The sequence below is a fragment of the Molossus molossus genome, unplaced genomic scaffold (genome assembly GCF_014108415.1).
Source record: "Molossus molossus isolate mMolMol1 unplaced genomic scaffold, mMolMol1.p scaffold_m16_p_5, whole genome shotgun sequence".
In the NCBI taxonomy this organism is placed as follows: Eukaryota; Metazoa; Chordata; class Mammalia; order Chiroptera; family Molossidae; genus Molossus; species Molossus molossus.
The window spans coordinates 20,610,097-20,630,148 of NW_023425388.1; the positions used below are offsets into that span (position 1 = coordinate 20,610,097).

Consider the following 20,052-nt stretch of genomic DNA (forward strand, 5'->3'; position numbering starts at 1 on the left):
GAGGACTTTGGAAAAGAGAGTGTGACTGGAGAAGGCCTTAAAGAAGTGTTACAGCCCTGGCCGGTTTGGCTCAGCGGTTAGAGCGTCGGCCTGCGGTCCTGAGAGACCCGGGTTCGGTTCCCGCTAAGGGCGCGTACCTCGGTTGCAGTTTGTCCCCGGCCCTTGTCGGTTGTGCGGGTGGCAGCCACTCGATGTGTTCCTTTCACATCGATGTTTCTCTCTCTCTCTCTGTTCCTCTCTCTCCCTCCCACTCTACCTGAACAAAAAATGGAAAAATGTCCTCGGGTGAGGATAAAAAAAAAAAAAAAAAAGAAGTGTTACAATCAAGACACAGAATGACACTCATGAAACTGAAACAAAAGCATTCTCATTTTATGACATTGGCCACAAACTTCTGGTAGCAAGTGAATTTCTTGACACCAGTCTCTGGTTCTAATTCACCTTTGCTTCATGAGTGACGGACTGGTTCTTAATAGTACACAAATGGGGTATGAATAAATATTATTAGATTTTACTAGATGTGAACTAAGCATCTCTCTCCCTCTTTATTTTGTTTGCATTTTTCTCTTAGTGACACAAACGTTTTGCCAAATAGAAGTTTGATATAGAAACTAGAGCTTGGAAATGATGATGGGGATGGGAGTGGAGAAAATATCAACATGAGCACAATGATTTGGGCTTTATGACAATGTTTGAAAATTACTGCCTCACTATTTTGTGTAGATGCTCTACACCTTCCCTGTCTATTATCTAAAATATTTTCATGCAAAAACAAAAGAATGTAATTATTAAAATTACTCTTGGTTTGATAAACAATTCCTATGGATACCAAGTATTAACAATATCTTGCTATTTTGATGTTGGAATCATTTCAAACAATAGATTTTCTTTGTAGTTAACCTTTTATGCACCAGGTTCTTCTGTTCATCAGTAGTGGTCAAGAAGAAAAAAGTTTAAGTGGAAGTAACATAGTCATAATTTTGATATTTTAAAAGGAACAAATCTCATTACTTAAAATAGAAAATTCAAGATCATTTTTGTACATAATATTATACACATAAATAAAATTTTATTATTTCCATTTTAAAATTTTATCTATAAAATCCATACAGTGTTCATATGTATTCCAGTTACAAAAAAAGGTAGTACCTTAATGTCAAGGAAGTATGACATCGCTACATATTTTAACAATATGGAAATTATAAAGGAAGAATAACCTATGTTATTTTAATATATAAACTCAGAATTTTCACGGAGTATGCTTGTTCCAGTTTCCAAATGGCTCACTTCAGGGCAATATTTAGCACAGCAGAAAATGTTAATTACCACCAAATGCATTCTGAACAATTTCATTCTAATGCCATTTGCAGTTGGTTCAGTGAAATTCTTATTTGAGCAGAGCTTTCCTGGTTCCAGATCACTGGTTTGTTTAAGCAGAAATAAAAGGAAACCCTGGCTGACTGGTTAATAGCCTTTCTTTAGCCCTTGTTGTGCATTTAAATAAGAAAGAAAGTAATCCCAGACAAGTAACTAACTAGAAAAGATCAGGTTCGTCCCTTGTTTCCAGGGATCCGCGTTGGGCCTAATTTGGGGACATGTAAGTTCAGTTTTCATAACTGCGGGAATTCTTCCATTCTGTGACTTCCACCACTCTATGAGTGTTGCCCCGTGACACTGGCACAAATCATTTAAATGCAGAGACCGTACTGAGAACACTTTAAAAAGTAAACATTTTATTACACAAATATCATGCCAATTTGAGCACAAATATGGTGGTTTGTGACAAGACACCTACTAAATAGAATATGTATATACAGAAAGAAATCCACATTTTACTCCCCTGACTTGTTTCTGTAGCTGTTAAAAGTAATTCAGAAAACTATAGTTTTAGCTATTGTAATAGTTACCTTATATTTCTACAGCTTTGCTCTATTTGGCCATTATTAGGCCATTTTCTATTTCCAAAGAAAAAAATAAAATTTATAAAGTTTTATAGGCATGACCTTATACATAGAGTTAAATAATCTAACTTTAGTTCTTCATATAGAAATGAATCAGTACCTATCTGTCTTGTAATTGATGCCCATATTCCAGCAGAAATGTTTGCTTTTGTGTGATTTTATATTCAAGCTGCTAGCAAATTACATATTAAGTTTACTCATATACTTCTGTATAAATGTGAGTTTGGCTATATTATTTTCTTATCTTTAAAAGAAACACTCTACCTATTAGAGCTATCACTGACTATATTGCTATTACCAATGCAATGTAAACCACAAGGAAAGAACAGTTGAAATTCATTGTCATAAATTTAATAAAAATATTACCATCAAGGCTGGGCACTATAACCTGTTAATAGAAACATAAATTTTCATAAACTAAGCACAGATTTGGATAAGAGATTTTACATTACAACCTAAACGGCTAAAATGTTTTCTGTAATACTATACAACTATGTATTACTATGATAACGATGTTTGTTTTACCAAACGTCTTTAATTTGAACCCTAATTAAATTAAATGAAAGCTGGGTTCTCCTTCTTGTCACCTCATAGTAAATGTCTCCACATCGACACATCTCAGAGGCATCAGAGTCCCTATTGGCATAGTAAGAAATTAATCAGAAGACAAATCTTTGAGACAACAGCTCCAAGAAAAAGAAAAATGAAAGTGTTTAAGAACTGTAAATGAATAGAGTTCTCTGTACCAAACAGGTTATTTAATTCTCTTTCTCTGGGTGGAGATGGTTTATCTCATAACACAGCATGACTGTGACATCCAGACTTACATTTCATAAGTCTTTGCTCCTCTATTAAGAAGCACATGCTACATTTCCACTATAGCAACACCACCATCAAAATAAATCATGTCATCGGATGTACTATGGCTAAAAGTGCTTTTGTCAATTCCTTACAGTCATTTTTATACAGAGTAATTGATATTTTTTTGTCAAATGAAGGCCCAGAGATAGATCTCACTGATTCATTATTTAATATAGAATTATATTTGAAATACATTTCAAAAAGTACTTCTTCAGTATTTTAAAAGAATGAATTTTCCAAGACTTCTGGTTAGTGGAGAAATGCTATGTAAACTGCCTGCCTTGACAGGCTTAGCAGTTACACAAGACAACGTTGGGTTCTGATTGTGTGTTTATTTAAGTCCTACCTATTCAACAACATATAGTGTACTGTCAAGGATTTAGTTATGTAAAAATTTAATACGTTCTCTAAAATATCAGCTAGTTAGTAAGAGTAGCTGATTTTGAAATTTTTCTATTTCTTGAAGAGAGAATGAGAGTGATTATTAAAAATCAACAACAAATAAAACAAAAGCCCCACTGGCCACCTGGCCATGGTTGAACTTGAGAACGGGGAACAGCTGGTCTACCTCAGTCCTCAGTGTGCAGGGTTATTCTGTCCCAGCTGCTACACTCTCTTCTCCATGAGTTTCACTGAAGATGGAAGGAAGCATTCATGTCACTTGGAATTAGTATTAAATGAATTGCAGTTAAGAGGTTGTAGTAGACTCTTCTACAGAAACCTTTGCAAGACAATTAGTCACAAAGTCCAGGAGAGGAACAGCTGCTGTGGGAGCACAGGATTCCCTTAGCCTCTCTCTCACCCTTTCCAGGGGAGACCTGCCCTTATTCCCATCATCACTCTTCCTATAGCTCGTGCTTTCCTTCCTCTCTGTCTATCCATGATTGACCTTACTTGTTAGTGCTTTCATTTATGTTCCCTTCTCCCCTTTTTCTCTCTGTCTGTACCCATCAAGAATATGCCATATACCCATCAAGTGCCACTTATTGAGACTCAGTCTAAACCCTGCCTGTGGCTCAGACCAGATGGTCAAAATGATTCAGAGTTTAATCAACCCACTAGGAGATAGTAACGTGCTGTGGGATGAGCTTGTGATTAACTGAGTTGAAGTTTTGATTTTGACACTAAGTAAATGTGTACAGCATTAGCAAGGAACTGAATACCTCCAATGCTCAACTTGTCCATTTAAAATAGAAATAATAATTGTAGTTACCACACAAATGCATTGAAAACCAATAGTGGATATGCTAGGTGATGTGTAGGCAATTGTCATAAATTATGTCTGATTTTTACAACAACCCTGAAAATCTCTAATATATATGTTTTATACAGGAGAAAACCACATCTCAAACAGACAAGTAACTAACCCAGAGTGACAATTTTAATCCACCAGCTCTAACACATCTTCCTTTTATATATACCATATTCTTTCCCCAATAAGACAATGTTCATGGAAACACTTTGCAAAAGATAAGTTTTATGCAAGAGGTTTTATTATTCTTGCTAAGCTCATCTGGGTTCAGACCAGCCTGGCCTAGGAGAGCATGTCAGGTAGACCAGGCCGTGCCAGCCTGCAGAACTGGATAGGTTGGCAATGATGCTACTCTCAAGCCACAGCAACTGCCTCTCGGTCCCATTAGATACATCATGAACCCAAATCTAAGAGGTTTATTGCATACATATTTGGAAGGTGCACATGAATTTCAAGAGATCTACCTAAATAAGGCAGATGCTATGTAAAAGAAGGATGAAAGAAGAGAGTGTGACTGAGGCATTTTCATAGGTGTAGAGATATTTAAGTATCCCTCCTATAATCTGATTTCTACCTTATTAGGAGTCTATAATTCCAGTGGAAAGCTTGCTTTAATAATAGGATAAATATATACTTATCCCAGTTTTCTATAGTCCTCAAATTGGGTTACTTTTATTCTTTTGATCTTAAATGTAACATAATAAAAATAAGAATTGGGATACTAAAAGTAGTTTATGAATTTTTCCATTACTTTAGAATTGTCCTCTAATAAGCAAGAAGAGAATAACATAAAGTATGCTAAGAATTTCATAAATTTAATCTACCTTCTTAAAGTACCACACTTTTAACTGGAAATCTGTGCTCTATTTTGCTAATAAATTTGCATACAGCTCTGTGCCAACTTGTCTCCTGGACAATGTTGGGTAACAGATCACTCTATGGCAATTCTTAAGCAAGTGGAGTTTCAGTTTATCTCCCCTTCCTAACAGTCAAATAATTCAGTGAACAAGATGGTGAAGTTCCCCTCTACTGATAAAAAACAAGGGGGGGGGGGGCAAGAAATGGCAAAATTAGTGATTTACTAGCCCTTCTCATAAGAGACTGGCAGATGTAAGATTTGTCCTATTACAATTGTTTTCTTTTTTACTACAGAGGGTTAATACTTTACTCATGCAGCCTATTTATGAAATATGTTCCGCAAAAATGGTTCCTTACCCAAGTAATTTTGGAAAACGTTGCACACTATTATGTCCTCTTGGAATTTTACAAAGAACAGTGGAATATTTAAGGTTTTGAGACAGTCTTCAGTAAAGAGAACTATTTACCTGCATTCTTCCTTTACTTAAGTTGTAAGATTTTCCCATCCACAAACTCTAAAATTTATCTATCAAAACCAAGAAATGTAATTGGAAATCTTCTAGCAAACAGTGTTATCTCTCTGAAATAAATATCACATTGCTAATGATTTTTTCCTCTTCAGCGGACTGTGGAGGACCTTTTGAACTGTGGGAGCCGAACACAACATTTACTTCTATGAACTTCCCAAACAACTACCCTAATCTGGCTTTCTGTGAGTCATTTCTTTTCCAGACCATGAGAAACAATTGTATATATCAAAGTTTGACCCAGCAGAGTAGATTACAAATTTGTATATCTGGATGCATCTACCACATTTATGAGATTGCTTAATGTAATGATCCCAATAAGAATAACAATAATAAATTGCTATCTAAAGCAATTATTTCAGGTCAGGCACTGTGTTAGTGCTTAATATACATTATTTCAGTCGATTCTCACAATAATTCTTTGAAGCAGGTGCTATTATTATAATTCTCAAATTTAAAATTTGGATAAAACCAGTAAGTGAGTCAGCCTTACTCGAGATACTGCTCTCTTAATCGCTCTCTTTGATGACATATATAACGTCTCTGGTGTGTATAACAGGTTTGCAGTTCCATAGAATAGAGCCAGTGAAGAGGGCAAACAGCAAAGAGCCAATTGTGACATCCTCACTTGTAGACATAGTCTAGAGTCAATAAAGCAGCTGGAGTAATGTGATTAGATTCCCAGTTTTTTAAAAGAAGAACTAATAAAAAGAATCACTAAAAAAAAACAACAAATCTAAGTCTAATGAGAAGGTGGGTTAGCTAAAACTGTACATAGCCTATTTCTAGATCATTATTCTTAAATAGAGAAGTTCATTGGAGCTGGGTAGAGATTGTGTTAAAGATGCAGATTCCCAGCCCTTTCTGCAAAGACTCCACTTCGGTGTCCCAGCCCTTCCTGCAAAGACTACAGGGGAAACAGACATGTTCTTCCCATGGCCATACCCGGTTAGCACCTCGGATATAAATGGAAACTTCTACCCGTGAAAGAAATGCCCCAGTGGCAGTGAAAAATGTGTTGCTAGAAAATGTCAATTTTTCTTGCTTCAAATGCACCAGAGATAAGTATGACTTTCACAGAATAATAGAGTCACTATTATAGGGAGATATCTGATTAAAAAAATAATAATAACCATTAATCTCATTTGACTTGTTTGGGGAACCAGAGATATCATCTCTACTTCACACTGAAGGCATCTTTTAAACATATCACTTGTACAAAGTAATGCTCTAAAAACTAAAAAACAGTATAACACTGAAAGAACAATTTCGAGAAATATATTAAATGTATTGATTTATTCAACAAGCGTATACTGAACACTTTACTTGTTAGGTATTACAGTAAGTAGAGAAGAAACAAACATAATTCAGTCTAGATGACGTTTCAGACAAGTCCTCAGGCATTACAAATGTCCACGGTGCTGTTATAATAAGGACAAAGGCAGCACACTGTGGAGGGACATCAAAGGTATGTAACACACAGGGAGGGCAGAGGTTAGGAGGTGTGGTTTTTTTTTTCTTGAATCTCCAAGCGAAATGAAAGAGTGGTTAAAAATGAAATTGAGGCATGAAGGAATCTTGTACCATGTTAAGTAGTTCTGATTTTATTCTGAGAACATGGGGGACTTCAAGCAGTTTACATGAGAATAGTGAAAAATCAAGCTTGCATTTCAGATGAATCCATCTAGCTTGTAGGATCAGAGATAGATGTCAAGGGAAGAGAGCCATCAGCATCACCAATTAGGAATGAAAAATAACAGAGACTTAATCTCTTAGACTAGCAGTGGAGACTCAGAAGTGAGGTCAAGGGATATAGGAGGTAGTATTGGCTGGCCTGGGTGATTGATCGGCTGTGGTGGGAGAGGGGAGGTCAAGGAAGAGGCAGATGTTTCTGGTGTAGACAAATGTGAATGGTTGACTAGTGGTGCCATTTACTCAGCTAGAAAGAATAAGAAGAGAAATGCGCTTAGGAAGGATATAATTCTGTATTCTGTTTATTACATGTTGAGTTTGAGATACATACATTCATACGCAATAAATAATTGGTTAAATTTATCTACTTAACAAGACAAGTGCAGAAAATAAAGACTTGGAATTCATTACTATGTTGATGAAATGATCTTCCTTGAGAGTGAGTGAGAACACAAACAGAATGATGAAAGGGCTTAGAACTGAATCTAAAGAATAAATTGTTTACGGAAGCAATAAAGAACAAGAAGTGTTTATTGATACTAATGCTACTAATTTTGTTTTGTTTTCAAAATGAACTACCAATAAACATGTTTAAATAATGGCCAAATTACTTAAAGAAATAGCAATATTTTCTTGTCTCATTTTCCTCTAAATTGAATCATGGAAAATAAGATAAATGTAACTAGAATATTAATATTTTTTATAAAATTTAGATTGTAGGAGCAAAATATTCTTTGTAAGCTTTGATTAAAGTATTCCATTTTATGTAAAATAAAGCAAATTCAATTACAGTAAATTATTTCAAATTTTATTGAAACTTTGCTGTAAATATTTACGACTGGAACAATATATTTCCTCACACACATATTTTTAAAAAATGGAGTATTGGTTTTCATAAAATTGAAAACATCTTTGAAAGTGATTTGGAATTCTAAAGAGAGTGACGTTTTTAAAAGAACTAAAAAGAAGCATGTTCTAAATTGTGTTGTTATTTATTACTTTTAAGGTATTTGGAATTTACATGCCCAAAAGGGAAAGAACATACAACTTCATTTTCAAGAATTTGACTTAGAAAATATTGCAGATGTAGTTGAAATCAGAGATGGTGGAGGAAATGCTTCCTTGCTGTTAGGTAAGTCTGCAGTTTAAATATTGTGAAGGTTTATTTCACTTAGCATAACACTCTCCAGGTCCCTCTATAAGCCAGTCAGAGAAAGAGAAGTACCACGTGACTCACTTATTTGTGGAACATAATGAAAAAAATAAGCTGTCTACCAAAAGATATCCAGAATCATGGAGGTAGGGAACAGACTGACAAACCTCAGAGGGATAGGCGTAGGAGGGGAGGGAAGAGACAGACCACAGAATTTATATGCATATAAACCAATTGACATGGACACTAGGCCGGGGAAGGCAGGAGGGGGTTGGGAGCAGAAAGGAAGGGGTCAGTGGGGAAAAAAGGGGACATTTGTAATACTTTCAACAATAAAAAATAAATAAATAGATATTGTGAAGGTTGTATGGCTGAAGACATTGGACTGATGGATTTATTCTCAATAAATGTAATCACTCTTTTACAACTAAGAAACAGTAGAGTAGCATGTTGTGTTTTATAGGAAACTTTTAATTTGGGGGTGTTTGCAATGAAAATAGAATAATGTTATTCATGAGCATTCTTAGCAAACCAGGATTAATGTGTTAAAGTCAGCTGTTCCTACTAGCTGGTTTTAATTTCCTACAATAGGCATTATACCTTGTAGAGTAAGAGATAAGGACACCTGTTATTCAGTTTTCTACACATTAGGTGCACATCAAGTGTCCAAAGATAGATATTGAATTAAATTTTATTTCATATTAAACTAACAAAACAAATTGTATTTGTTATGCATAATTTTAAAATAATTTTTATTTTACATTTTATTATTTTGATTATCTATGTCTCCAGTACTAGCTCCTTCTAGTATCTGAAAATGATTCAAAATTGACCAAAGTTTATTTTCCCCAAAATCTGCTGATCATCAATTTTTAAATAAACATGGGGAAAATGTACTCTTCTAAAGGAAATTATCGTATGTAGATTATAAAATACATGTTAATGTAATAAAAATCTATCTGTCAAATATAATCATTTATATCTTATTTAACAACTATCAATTTTTAGTGAGACTTATCTCTGATAAGTCATAGATTAAAGTGTGAACATGTGTAAAGGGTCAACTGAATACATGAACACACTTGGTGAGTAAAGACATTTTATCTAACTGTGCTTTGGACTCATAGTAACCATCTCCTATAAAATCTGGCCCTAATGGCATATCACACTCAAAAATAAATTAATTAATTAATAAAATTAATCTGGCCCAGTGCAATCAGAGTTCAATCACATGAACACTGCAACCAATGAGTGAAGACTGCAAAGAATAGATACTTTCTATTGTCATGTAGGGTCGGAGTGGTGGAGAGGGTTCCCCTGTTATACTAATCCAATGCTTGTTATGTGGATTTCTTCCACAAAGTCCCACAAAATTATAGAACAGGAGCTTCCTGTGAGAGGATTTTGAGAGCCACACATAGGACAAATAACCAATAAAAGAATCAGTGGAGCCAGGAGGTTAGTGCTAGAAAGAACTGAGGAACTTCTAAGTTGATTTCCTTATAGACAATTATAAAAACAGTTTGAGTAGTTTTCCCATTTTTTGGTTATATTATCCTTCTAATAAAAACTTGAGTGTTCTCATGGTCTAAAAAATATCTTTTTTTGCTATTTCACCTCTTATATTTACATAATTAATTGAAAAGTAATAAGAACTCCAAAAGGATCTCACTATCACAGTTTTCAAATTTTTAGGCAAAAGGTTCTTTTGAAACAGAATTGTTTTCAGGGATTTTAAAATATAAATCATTTAATAATATGAGTGTATTTTTAATTTGCTCAAGACTTTATTGTTTAGTAAAGAGTATTTTATTGTTTATGGAAACCAAATCACAGTGGTTAGTGCAAAAAAAATTTGAAAATCACCATTTATAACCTGTTTCTAAGTAATCCATCCTTCAGATTAGGTTAATGGTTCAACTAAAAAAAAAAAAGTCAAATAAATTTGAAACAAAAAATTAAGGGAGATTATAGTCTTTGTTGTTTCATAATGGTCTTTAGAAGCATCCAAAAAATCATTTTTCTGGGATAACATGAGCTTGAACAGTAGTGGTGCTAATCAACCAGATAACGATATCAGTAATTCATCATCAAATTATAGAGCCACAGAAACCTCAAGGAATATTGGAAAAGATCAGTAAGGAAGTTCACTTTCAAGAAGCAGTCTCCAAAATGTAAAAGAATGTACACATCGCATGGGACTGAGAAAGGGGTATAGTTCCTTCTAGATCCAAAGGACCATCTCACAGATTCTCTTGTTTCCTTTGGAGCAGCTGTGTACACAGGGCCTGGTCCAGTAGAGGATGTGTTCTCAACCACCAACAGAATGACTGTGCTTTTCATCACTAACGATGTACTCACAAAAAGGGGATTTAAAGCCACCTTCACTACTGGCTATCACTTGGGGATTCCAGGTCAGTACACTTGGAATTATGGACTATGATTTGGACCATGGTTTTTACATTGTAACTTTTGAAGCAAAATGTTGAAAGCTTATAGGACTTGAAGGCCTAAATGTGTTTCAGTGTTTGCATTCTGTAACACTCATTTTCCTTTATTTAACAAAAGTTTTCTCCCTCTCTTTGCATCTATTTAACTACTACCTGAATATGTTCCAAGCAGGGATCAACATCATTTTTCAACAGCTCTATTTGCACTTCACCGGTGTGTAAAGAGTCGTGGATTTTATTCACTGAAGAGGGCCATTTTAAACATTAAAAGTGGGGTGTTGGCACTGTGAGGAAGGAAGACTGTCTGTCACATTTTCTTTGCCAAAAGCATTTTTAGAGAACAGCAGGGAGACAGGCAAGTGAGCTGTTGGAATGCCAACAACATCCAATTAAAAGATTAACATCATTAACTTCGTAGAGACAAGCGGTGTAAAGCCAGTTCTATGAAGGATGAAGGAATTTGATGCTGATTTTTGCTGGTTTTCACAACCTTCTAACCTTGTATTTTTATTCTGTTCATAACAAAATTAGCAGAGGTATAAAAACAAAATTGTTTCCTGCCTGCTCATCACGGACACATCTATATCTTTATATTCATCTGTGCTGTAACTCTCTGCATTCAACAATCCACAGAGAACTTTTTCTTGCTTGCTGCTCCCCTTGGACTATGATTTTTCTTATGCTGCTGCCCACAACTCTGTGGTTCTCTCTAGGTGCAAATATGTCAGAAAGACAGAATACAGGTTGCTTCCTCCATCTATCTTTCCCCTCCATAAAAGATTGTGGTCAGTTTGCCTTTGATTAGAATGTCTAGGAAAGAGGCAGGGTTGGAGCTTTGATCCTCATCTGGTTTATTATGTAATCCCAGATCTATCTGTGCAAATACCTGTTCTACTCACAACTCGCTTAGACCTTTGACTGTTTCACAGAAAGTTGTATGCCTTCAGCTTTATAGCAAATACGGAAGTTGACCTGTAGCTTATCTACCCCCACCCTAAACAGAAGCCACAACAATTGTAAGAGTCTATAATGGGCATGCAAGGAAAGAAAAAAAAACAAAGCTACAGTTTGAAAATAATAGGCATTTCCAACGGGAAAGAAGCAATCAGAACAGGAAAAGGTTTACTAGGGGGGATTATATAAACCCTGGATACAATTGAAGAGACCTAAAAATCATGAAGTCTTACTGTTGGCTGTAAAAAATCAATAAGCAGGAATCAGCATTATAACTTTTCTATCTAAATTTTTAAATTTCAAGAGGAAAATCTAGGGTCAAATTTCCAAGCAGAATAAATACAGTCATTTTCAAAAAATCAGACAAGCTTTATATTTGCTCATTTTATGATGAATACTTAAGAACAGTAGAGTAATGTTATTATCAGAGAATTGAATTCCTCTAATTGTAGTGGGAGTGGGTTTTGGAAATGCTGGAATACACATTTCCAGAGACCCCTCCACAGGAAGATGAAGTGTGGTGAGACTTTATTTTCATGGACTTATTTTCCTCAGGTTGTAAAGTCCCAGTTCCCTTAACCCAGTCCTGGAAAGGGGCAACTGGGGCTTTAGTAGAGCTGGAAACAGGGCCAGTGTCCAGAGTTTCCATTCCACGGGAAAGCGGAGTCTAATGTAGCATTAGGCTAGATTCAGTCCATCAGTCCACTGTGCGGAGTCCACATGAATGCAGGGGGGTATGCCCCTTGCAACAGAAGAGCCAGAAGCCCAGAGGGCCAAGGGGTAAGAGGGGGAACTTTCTTTGTTTAGGAGCTTATGTGTCTCAAATGTTGTGCCCTTGCAATGGCCATGCCTATTCTGGCCACTGACTTGTTTCTAGGTGCAATTGAGAGGTAAGCATCTTTCCACATCACCACTTTACTGGGCATGCATCTAAACTGCTTTGTCCAGTCTCTTCATCCATCGATGAGCAGGAAACCGACGTGGAGAGTGTTAACTGCAGCTGTACAAATGGCATGCCAATATTATCTAGTCTCCCCTTTATTCCTTTGCTTTTAAATAATAACCAGATTATTAATGGTATCAATAATTCTAAGTTTTTGAGGAGAAACTGCTGCAATAAAAAATGTATAGGCATCAATACCATTCATATTGGAATGCAAATGAATTATGTACTCAGTTCTGCAAAGTATCTTAAAATAGAGCAAGCAAATGCCTAATGCCTATTCTACAGGAGGGAAGGGCCTCCCAACATTTTCCCAAGAATTATGTCATGGAAAGAACTTTCGAAAGAAGTATTATATGTTTAAAGAAATGGAGATGAACATTAAAACCAACTGAGCTATAAAAAACAAATAGCTCTAACCCATAAGGGAGAAAATTTATTCATAAACCCAAACAATTGAAATGATTATTGGGCATTCCACTACCTGCAAAAGAGAAAATATCTTAAAACAACATTTTAAAGAATGGTTACATGTTTTAAATTGTAAATAAGGAGGGAGGGGAGAGGTGGGAAAAGAATAGGTTGTAAAAGGCAGACAGCAACAAATCTCTTCTATTAAAAATCTTACAGTTACTGGGTTTTATCAGAGTTTTATAATGAGATAAATACAACACCAAGGATTTTGAAAAATATTAAAAGCAACTTCTATTCAAGATAAAAGCCAAAAGAGCATAATCTATTGCTTCCAACACATAATAGATGCCAGATCTGTGGTATAGAGGTTGTTTATATTTGTTTGCCCTGTTGCTAGATTTCAGCTACTATGATGTTATTTAGGAAGTAAGTCGTTTAGAGACGATTCCCTTGATTGAAGTTAGAGCGGAGGCTTCCGTGGCCATCCCTGTGTGCTGAATATGCTGGGCATGTGTTTTCACATTCCTCCTGGACACAGGACAGATGCTGCTGGGGACCAGGAAATTGAGTGACTGAGTTGTCATCAGCACAATCCTCCCAGAGAGATGTTTAACACGAAAAAAAAAAACAAAAAACTGGAAAGCAATTATAGAGACAGGGAATTGGCAGTGGAAGACAATCAAGCTGGTAATGGAAAGAGAGGTTGGGCGCGCATATTTGTTTATATTGGTGCTCTGCTTTGCTGGTCTTTCTGGGAAGAGTAGAAAAGGGATATCATAAATGTTCAGCATTTATGTGCTTCATTTACCTTCTGAGATATTTTTGGGACAACTTCCAAAGTCTTTATTTGAAATATAAAACAATTATATAAATATTTTTGTATCTCCTTTCTTTATCCTATTTTTAACATTTCCAGTTACATTCAACTAGAGTGCATGAAATGTAGATGTATTAAGATCGGCCTCCTATGCATATCTCCTCATTGCTCCTTCCTGATATTGAGTCTTCATTTGGAAGTTAGTAGTGCATTTCAGGCAACTGTGGAAGTGGCGGCTGATTACATTTAAGGGTTTAGAGCCCTCCCTAGACTGTGGGGCATGTGCCTTAGAGATCAATTCCGTTTCATTTAAAACCAAGCATATGTTGACTGAATGAGGCAGGGTTACTGGAGACTTCATAAAAAGGAGATGGGGAAATTCAATTCTTAGCAATATTTCTTTTTCTTTCTCTTTCACTATGAGCGTAAAACGATCAGAAATAAGATTTCTGAGGCTACAGAGAGTTAAACTTTCGGATTAAAGACTTCTTAATGAAGCTGAACTGCTTTATGTTGTTGTAGAGAATGAGAATCCAGTTCTGCATGTGAAGAGACTTTTAAAAGAGTTTATTTAGTCATCTCTTTAGAATTTATAATTTCTAGTCACTTTTGTAGCAATAGACCATTTTGCCCCATTCAGCATTTTTGGCATTCAATGCATTCCTCTTACAGAAACAAGTTAATTTTTCTAGATTCCTCAGTAGTAACCTTTAACATCTTTCACTAGAACACAGAATGGAATTACAATTTTCAAATCTTTATATATGTTTTTATTCCTATTTTAATTCAGATATTTAAACTTCCATTCAACAAATATGTGCTTTTCCAATTAAATAAAGTTTGACCACACTTCTAAAAGAGTAAAATTATCAATCAGTTCATCTATGGTTAAATTGCTGGCATTGAGACTCATTTTTACCTAATGATTTTAACAAGCTATGAAAACAAAGTAATGAGATAATTTAAAATTAACTAGTGGTGACTAACATTCTATAAGTATATTAAGATATTTGATCACAGATATGTAATTAGGCTGTCAACTTTTTAAATAAATATAATACATATTAAAGTACATATTTTAAATAGAATATAGGAATACAAACACATGCATCCCTAGTTTTAACCCTTCCATTTTCTAAATTAATACTAGAAAGATAAAATATTAATGTTTGTAGAATATTTAGTTGTCGTTACCCATTTATCATCTTACTAATCTGGTTAAAATGTATGTGTTCGTGAAACAAATTGAAAATTGCATTTACAAGGACCTCCTTAATAGTATTACATTTGATATATTTAACCAACTTCATTCATGGGGCAAAGCTTTGTAGAAATAACCAGCCAGGCCATGTCTTCCTTAAAAATTTTTTTTTATTAAAGTAACTTGGATTTGGGTTGAAAAATATGTAATTTTTTAAAGTTGAAAATAAAGTATACAAATAGCTGCAATTATTGTTGTAAAATACCCAGAGGAATGGATTAGGTGTGATTTCTTGGGGTTTATGCATTTATCTGGAGGGGAACAGAACACAGCCAGCAAGACTGTAAACTTAAATCATCAGTGAAAAGGATGGTTTTTAAATATTACTATTTATGCTGTTAAGAATATTATTTATTGAGCATTCGATGTATTCATATTGATATACTAAATACAGTTTATTTTTTTAAATTTACTTCCATGATACATTTAAGCCATAAATAATAGCTGTTCCCATTTTGAGAGTCAAGGAAACTGATTCTCAGAAAGATTCATTTATTTGTCCAAGGTCAAAAATAAATAAAAAGGAGCCCTGGCCAGTTTGGCTTAGCGGTTAGAGCGTCGGCCTGCGGTCCGGAGAGACCCGGGTTCGGTTCCCGCTAAGGGCACGTACTTCGGTTGCAGTTTGTCCCCGGCCCTGGTTGGTCGTGCGGGTGGCAGCCACTCGATGTGTCCCTTCACGTCGATGTTTCTCTCTCTCTCCCTTCCTCTCTCTCCCTCCCATTCTATCTGTACAAAAATGGAAAAATATCCTCGGGTGAGGATAAAAAAAATAAAAATGAAAATAAAAAATAAAATAAAATAAATAAAAAGGAAATGGCTAAGTTGCAGATCAAACCAAGGTCATCTGATGACTAAGCTCATGGTTTAACCACCAAATTCAGAATAAGCAAATTTTATCTTCACAATGCATAGAATCAACGTCTATTTTTCAAATCAATACAGTTATCATCAGCTAGTCAATTGCCTAATTTAAAGATGTATTTTTTAAAGCATACATTTCAAGATTGCTTTATATTGTGTCAACTCTATTACCAGGATTGATACCAATGTTTGACGTAAATGAATTCACTTAACATTTAACAAATATCTGCAGATTTTCAAGTTTGTGCCCTGCATTTTGTCAAGCGCTGGGCATATAAAGATGAAGAACAAGGGTATTGCAGCTAGTATATTGCAAATTCCGGTTAGAGAATGGACTCAGTGAGCGTATAAACCAAAACTTTCTTTTTCTCCATCTACTTTATTTCAAATCTCCCTTTTTTGCCCCCAGAATAGTTCAGGCAGATCTCTTCACTGGGCCAGGTATTTTCAGGTATTACATTTTCTTAACTGGGTAATTAAGACACATTTTTAGATATTAAAATGTACTGTCAAATACAGCACCAAAACTTTAATATAATCAAATTCAAAGTGTTTTTTTTTTTTTAATCTCCCAACTCAGACACAAACCTTAGCCCAATAACTTTAGATGGAGGAGGATAAAAATGTCTTTGACTGATTTTCCACTGCCTACTCCTTCCACCTTCCCGCAGACATCTCCAGTCCTGGGGAAAGCAGACAGGACAATCTGTCTGTCACTCCTGTAGTCTTTCTGCTAACAGCGGCTCCCAGCCAGATGCTGGCTCCTTTGTAGAACAGTTGTGGGTTTTCTGGAGCATCCCTGCGCCCAGGACTCCCTCCCTGCAGGCATGGGTGTACTCCTCCTAGATGATCTCACACCCGGACCCAGCTCCTAATCCTCACCGCAGGCCCCTCCATTTCCGTGTGCTGGAGCCTGCGTGTCCGACCAGGCAGCCGTCATGCAGTTATAATTCCAGTGCCCACTGGCCGAGTGGAAGCCCCTGCCCTGCGCTCGCAGAGGAACCGCGGCTGGTTCCTCCGCCGCCCTGGGCCTCGGGCCGGGCCGCCGTCGGGGAGTCCAGCCGATGCCAGACCTCGGAATTCATCGCGTGGGAAGTGAGCGTCGGTCGTTATGTATTCGGCTGTCTGCCCACACACTGTAGGAAACTAAAGTCACCATCTCCTGTGAAATTTTTCACTATACTTAAGTTTAATCTGATATTTTTCCAGAAGCGGGTCATGAAATCTATTTGGTTTTGGTCGGCATTCCTCGTTATGGAATGGGACGGGGGAGTGGGGGGGGGCAGGACAGGATGGAACAGAGCAGAACTGAACAGAACTGAAAAGGGCATTATATTTAGTCTCTCTCTCTCACACACACACACACACGCACACACGTTAGTGTGCCCTAGAGTATCGTTAACATCTATTTCTTACACAGCCACAGTGGACAGAACAAAAGCCCCCAGCCCCTGTGCAGTGTCGCCAGCTCTCGAGATGCTGGTCTTCCTCCTCGAAAGCGACCAGTATGAATGGGTTGTCCTGGGACACCCTTCGCTGTCCTGGATGACACCATTTCCCCCTCCCACTCGGAGGCACTCCTCCTCAAGAACTCTCTGTCGTCTACTTTTTAGAAAAAATAATCCTCTAGTCCTTTTTTTAAAATAACTGGGAATAGGTGATGAGTATTGATAGTTACTGGACCTTTTTTGTTTGCTAGTTTATGATTAATTTTCACTAATAGCTTTCAAACTACAGGCTTCCCTGTTCCTTGTTTTTATCAAATGCTTTTGCTTCTTCATTATGACTGTTCATGTGCCCTGTGGGGAAGAGGCATTAGGCCACTCGGTACCCAACCACCTGCTTAGGGGATCCAAGTCCCACAGGGTCCTGAACAGAGACCCTATCCCCATGTAATTATCCCTCCTGAGACACAATTCAAAAACATCTTGAGCCCTGGCCGGTTTGGCTCAGCGGTTAGAGCGTCCGCCTGCGGTCCGGAGAGACCCGGGTTCGGTTCCCGCTAAGGGCATGTACCTCGGTTGCAGTTTGTCCCGGGCCCTGGTTGGTCGTGCGGGTGGCAGCCACTCGATGTGTCCCTTTCACATCGATGTTTCCCTCTCTCTCTCTTTCTCTCTCTCCCTCTCACTCTGTCTGTACAAAAAATGGAAAAATGTCCTCGGATGAGGATTAAAAAAAAAACATCTTGAGGGAAGCAAACCCTTCTCTGTGTCAGATGAGGGCTGTCCCCTTCGGACCAAACAATTCCAGGAAACAGGAGCACCCACTCCTTCAAACAGTGAATATTTCCAGGGGGCCTCTTTCTGCACCACTCAGACTCTGGAAACCACCAGATCCATTTAGTTTCTTCCTGTCCAGTTTCTTCATTTTCCTTCCTTCCTTTTTTTTTTTTAATCCTCACCAGAGGAGATTTTTCCATTTTTTTGTTCAGATAGAGTGGAAGGGAAGAGAGGGAGAGAGAGAGAAACATTGATGTGAAAGGGACACATCGAGTGGCTGCCACCCACACGACCCAACCAGGGCCAAGGACAGACTGCAACCGAGGTACGTGCCCTTAGCAGGAACTGAACCCGGGTCTCTTGGGCCCTCAGGCCGACGCTCTAACCGCTGAGCCAAAACGGCCAGGGCCCCTTCCATTTCTTAATGTGCCAAGCACATCCCACGACTCTAACCCTGCTTTATTTGTTTGCAGCCCAACCCCCCAATTCCTTTCAAATTACTGTTACTAAAAGTTTTTTTCATTTCTTTGCGACTTCTTTTCCCCACCTGGCTACACTTTTTCTGAGTCACTGTTTCCGGCCTGGTCCAATTTTGGTGTGCCAAAAGGCAACTTTCACATTTCTATAAAATAAAGATTCGGAGGTATAATTTTCACAGTGAAGCTGAGAGATCTCTCTATGCCGGGGTAACACTCCAGCGTTTGTTGCTTCTATGTTCACTTCGGGATGGAGGAATTGACTGAAGAGAAATGAACGAAGATCGTGGGGGGGGGGGGTGTCGTGACTCGTGCTGCGCTGCACGGGACACCCTTCAGGTTTTACCCACACTCTGCTCGAGTCAGAATTTGGCTTTCACACTACTATTTCTGAGCCGCTAAGTATATAGTCTCATTCAAGAGCAAAGCTGGTTCAACCACATGCTGCTTAAAAGGGCTTGTTTAAAAGGACAGGAATGGAATGGATATTCCACAATCCTCTCTGAGTCATTTCTTTACCTTATAGAGTAAATATTCTTTCCCCACAGAGCCCTGCAAGGAAGGCAGTTTCCCGTGTAAGAACGGACAGTGTGTTCCACTGCTGAGCCTCTGTGACGGCCTCCCACACTGTGAGGACGGCTCCGATGAGGCGCACTGTGGTATGTTTCACTTTTAGGAAAATACTTTTATCACTTTAGCCTCTACATTTGGGGTTTACAGATGGGAAGGGAAGATTATGAATGTGTTTCTTAGGGCATATTTTGATGTTTCGGGGTGCGAACATCTCCCAGTGATTTCAGCACCTCTAACCCTATTCTAGTTAAGAGAAAAGTGAAAATGCAGTCCTCAATTTTTTGTTGTTGTTGTTCAAATGCACTACACTTAATAACTTTAAGTTTAGGACAGTGCATGTGTAGGTAGAAAGCATAAAATACCGCAGAGAGACGATAGCTCACACCGGGCACTTGAGCACCATCTTACTGATCACACTTCGAGCATTTTCTGTACATGGAGGCACAACCATCTCTATTTAGGACTGATTTTCTCAGACTTGGTTCTTCCATTCCTGTCTCTTCATTATCTGCTCCTCCTTCTGTTTTGGTTTTCAAGTGAGTCCAGATCTCTGTAATATCATGAGTAGTGGCTACTTTTATTGTGTCTTACTTTTGTTTCTAAGCAAATAATTCTTTTTTATTATTTAGTTGAACTTTATTTCGTTCTTTGTTAATGCAGACTCAAATGTTTTATTTTTTTTATAATTTTCCTTTTTATTTTTTTATAACTAAATTATTTATTTTTGTTACAGATGTTTCTCCTTTTTCCCCCACTGATTCCCCTCTCCCCGTCCCTCCC

At 37.2% G+C, this 20,052-nt stretch overlaps 1 protein-coding gene across 1 annotated transcript in view; it reads left to right on the plus strand.

The window, feature by feature from the left end:
- TMPRSS15 (transmembrane serine protease 15) overlaps positions 1-20,052 on the plus strand; it is a 115,810-nt gene that overhangs the window by 62,158 nt on the left and 33,600 nt on the right. Inside the window, exons 15-18 of the mRNA XM_036242927.1 lie at positions 5,555-5,644; positions 8,158-8,283; positions 10,578-10,718; positions 19,248-19,358. Of these exons, the coding sequence (XP_036098820.1) occupies positions 5,555-5,644; positions 8,158-8,283; positions 10,578-10,718; positions 19,248-19,358 (468 nt within the window). The remainder of the gene's footprint in view (positions 1-5,554; positions 5,645-8,157; positions 8,284-10,577; positions 10,719-19,247; positions 19,359-20,052) is intronic.